This window comes from Numenius arquata, chromosome 1 (genome assembly GCF_964106895.1).
Source record: "Numenius arquata chromosome 1, bNumArq3.hap1.1, whole genome shotgun sequence".
Taxonomy (NCBI): Eukaryota; Metazoa; Chordata; class Aves; order Charadriiformes; family Scolopacidae; genus Numenius; species Numenius arquata.
This window is the reverse complement of record NC_133576.1, coordinates 140,601,798-140,605,432: the sequence shown is the minus strand read 5'-3', so window position 1 is coordinate 140,605,432 and position 3,635 is coordinate 140,601,798. Positions and strand designations below refer to the sequence as shown.

At 63.8% G+C, this 3,635-nt stretch overlaps 1 protein-coding gene across 1 annotated transcript; it reads left to right on the top strand.

The window, feature by feature from the left end:
- Positions 1-582: 582 nt before the first annotated feature.
- On the top strand, positions 583-1,659 carry TPBGL (trophoblast glycoprotein like). The gene has a single exon (XM_074157055.1). It carries the CDS (start codon positions 583-585, stop codon positions 1,657-1,659), a length of 1,077 nt encoding a protein of 358 aa, XP_074013156.1.
- Positions 1,660-3,635: the final 1,976 nt, after the last annotated feature.

Here is a 3,635-nt window from a genome sequence, read left to right as displayed (position 1 = left end):
GCTGGAAGGAGACAGCGTCAGCCCATCTCCATCCCACACACACCACCCCCCCCCCCCCGGCCACGGTGGGGGCCGTAGCTTGCGAGCGGTGCTGTGCCAAGCCATGCCATGCCGTGCTAAGCCAAGCCAAGCCATGCCATGCCATGCCATGCCGTTCCGAGCCGTGCCAAGCCGTCCCAAGCCAAGCCGAGCACAGCCCCCCCCCCCCCCCCGACGGCAGCTGCCCGCCGCCCTCCTCCGCCCAGCCCGCAGCGCCAGGCAGCCCCAACCCCCCCCCCCCCCTTCCTCCTCCTCCTCCTCCTCTTCCTCCTCCCTCCCCCCCGCCCACCCCCCCACCCCCCCAAGCCCGATTTGGGCAGCGGCGCGGCCGGCGCTCCCCGCAGAGCCGCCGTGTGCGGGCACCGCGCCGGAGGCAGCTCAGCCCCGGGGGGGGCTGAAGGGAGGCAGGTCCGTCCCCCCTCCCCCCCCCCCCGCCCAGAACACCCCTCCATCATCTCCCCACACCCCTCCATCACACCCACCCCCCCCCCCATCCGCCCTCCCCTCGGCCCTCCCCCTCCCCTGCATGCCCGGGCAGCGAGCATGGCCCGCAGGCAGGCGCGGGCAACGGGCGGCGGGTGCTGGTTGCCCTGGCTAGGGCTCGCCTTGCTACCGCTGGCCGTACCCCCCGCCGCCGCCCCCCCCGGGGGTTGCCCGTCCGCCTGCTACTGCGTGGCCACCCCGGAGCTGGTGCAGTGCCGGTATGAGCGGTTGGAGGAACCGCCGAAGGAGCTGCCGGTCACCGTGCACAACCTCAGCATCACCGGCAGCAACCTCAGCATCCTGCATCCCGCCGCCTTCGCCGCCCGCCCGCTGCCGGACCTCCGCCTGCTCCGCTTGCGCCACGACAACATCCAAACCATCGAGGACATGGCTCTGCAAGGCTTGCCCGCCCTTCGTACCCTCGACCTCAGCCACAATCCTCTGCTCTGGGTGGCCCCCGGGGCTTTCGCCGGCGTGCCCCTGCTGCGTACGCTGCAGCTCAACCAGGCGCTGCTGGCCGCCCCGCTGGAGGAGCAGCTCGCCTTGGCCCTGCGCAACCTCAGCCTGCAGCGCTTGGAACTGGCGGGCAACGGGCTGCGGGCGCTGCCGGCCACCCTGTTGCCGGCCGGCTTGGAGGAGCTGGACCTGCGGAACAACTCGCTGCAGCGGCTGACGGCCGCCGAGCTGCGGAGCCTGGAAGCCCCGGGCTTGAGGGGCCTGCGGCTCACTTTGGGGGCCAACCCGTTGAGCTGCGACTGCGCCCTGCGCCCTTTCCTCGCCTGGCTACGTGCCACCGTCGCCCGCGTGCCCGATGCCCGCAGCCTGCACTGCGCCGGGCCACCGCCGCTACGCGGGACCGCTCTGCTGCGCCTGCGGCCCGAGGGCTTGACGTGCGCGGCCGACGAGGGCGGCGAGCCCGGGCGGCTGGAGACGGCCTCCTACGTCTTCTTCGGCATCGTGTTGGCCCTCATCGGCATCGTCTTCCTCATGGTGCTCTACCTGAACCGCCGCGGCATCAAGCGTTGGCTCCACAACCTCCGGGAGGCTTGTCGCGACCAGATGGAGGGCTACCACTACCGCTACGAGCAGGACGCCGATCCCCGACGTACCAGCGCCATCGGAACCCCCGGGCTCTGACGGCTCCCTCGGCATCCCCCCCTCATCCCTCTGGCATCTCAACACCTCCGCTCCCGGCATCCACTTCGCCCCATTCTCACCCCCATCCTCTTGCCATGACTCCGCCGAAAATTAGTTTCTGAGGACAAGCCGGCCTCGGGGATGGGTGTTGGGGTATGTCGGAATGGGGACCACCCTCCCCGGAGGGTTCTGGACCGGCTCCCCCTGCCCGTGCCCTGCCCCATAGCGCTGATTCCCGCAGGGGACCGGGCTGGATCCGTTCCCCCCATCCCAGCGCCCGTGGGGCAGGGGGAAGCGCTTCCGAATTGACCCCAGGGGATGCCGGCACGAGCAGCCCCGGTGCTCCCGGGAGGACGACGAGCCGCTTCCCCCCGTCTCCGTTCTCCAGCGGTGGGTTTCTTCGGGGGACTGCGGGATGCCACGCTGCTGGGAGAGGGGGGGAGAGGGGGGGCTTAGCACCCCACACACGTCAGTGTTTGCTTGGCACATCCCGGGAAGCAGCAGGCAATACCTGAAACTGTCCTCCTGGATGTTCCTGGAGCCCGGACTTGACTTTGACCATGTACAGCTCTCTTTCCTATTAGATTTCTATTTCACAGATGCAAAACTTAACTCGGTTCCCTCTTTTTTTCCTCTTTTTTTTGTTTTTTTTTTTGTTTTTTTTTGGCTCCAAACACAGAGGAAAACGCACCATCCGGCCTCTCCTCCCCGCCCCCAAGAAGCGATGTGCTTTTCCGAGCCCGTTTATCCATTTTTTGTGTTTTGTTCGATGACATTTCCAGCTCTTTCCAGGCACAAAGCGATGCAGCCGTGTAGGAAACGCCTCCGCCGGCTGCGTGCATGTTCCCCGGGGCATGCGGGGGCAGCCCTTTTCTGACTCTCAGATATACCCTAGACTAGGCTGTCTCAGCACTTCGTAATTTAAAACGAGGGAAGCGAAAGCTCTCGACCTAGTTTCACCCGCCCGTGTTTGCTTTAAAACCGTGCCTGTTAACTTATATCCTAGAGCAAATATATCGAAAGCTGCATCCACTCTATCTATGGTCTATTTTCTATAAAGCTTCCCGCGATGATTTCCGAATATCCCCCTTGGTTGGGGCGGTGTTCTTGCAGTTGGTTTGCCGGAGAAAAGCAGCCGTGGGCTCCTCCGCAGTTTTGCTGGTGCTTAGAAACTTCTCTTCCTGGGCTGGTTTGGTGGCCAGGGATGCAGAGAGGATTTGCGCCGCTCCCGCACGGAGCTCCGGCTCTGCCAGTCCTGATCCTTTCCCGGCAGCGAGGCAGGGATTCGGGAAAATTATCCAGGTAACGGATTTCTGAAGCAGTTGTTGGTTGGTGGCTTGTTTTTTTGTCTCCTGGGTGGTTTGGTACCTAATTCATGAGCACCTACAGACGCGGGGAGAGGCAGCGCAGGGGCCGCAACTCACATCCTTTCCCTAAAAAAAGCTGTAGCTTTTGCGATGTGGCGTCTTTAAATGCTGGATTTTGGTGCCGGGCTGAAAAATGTGTGTTGCATTTTGATACACCTCTGTTGGCCTTTGTCCTGGGATGCTGATCGGGGCGAGAAGGGCAGGGGTGAGGATGGGGGTTGCATCCTTGCTGCCCTCCCCCCAACTCTGGGGCCAGCGCCGGTGTTTGCCGGGTGCTTTGGGATCCTGGATACGGGGCAGCAGCAGGAACCCGGCATCTTGGGTTCGTAAATGAGAGTTTTGTGGGATTTATGGTCCCTGAGCCTGCGTGCGTGTGTCTTCAGCTGCCGGGCGGAAAGCTCTGCTGGGGGAAAGCACAATTATTTCCATCCCAGCCGTGCCCGGAGGCCCCGGGAAGGATGAGACCTGGTGCAGGGTCTTTTTCATTTTCCCCTCTTTGCTTTTTCCTCCTTTCCTTTTTCCCTCTTTGAGCCGGGAAAGGGGAGCTGGTGCAGAGCCATGGGTCTGGGCTGTATTCAGGTGGGGATACGGCACAGAGTGCCAAAAATG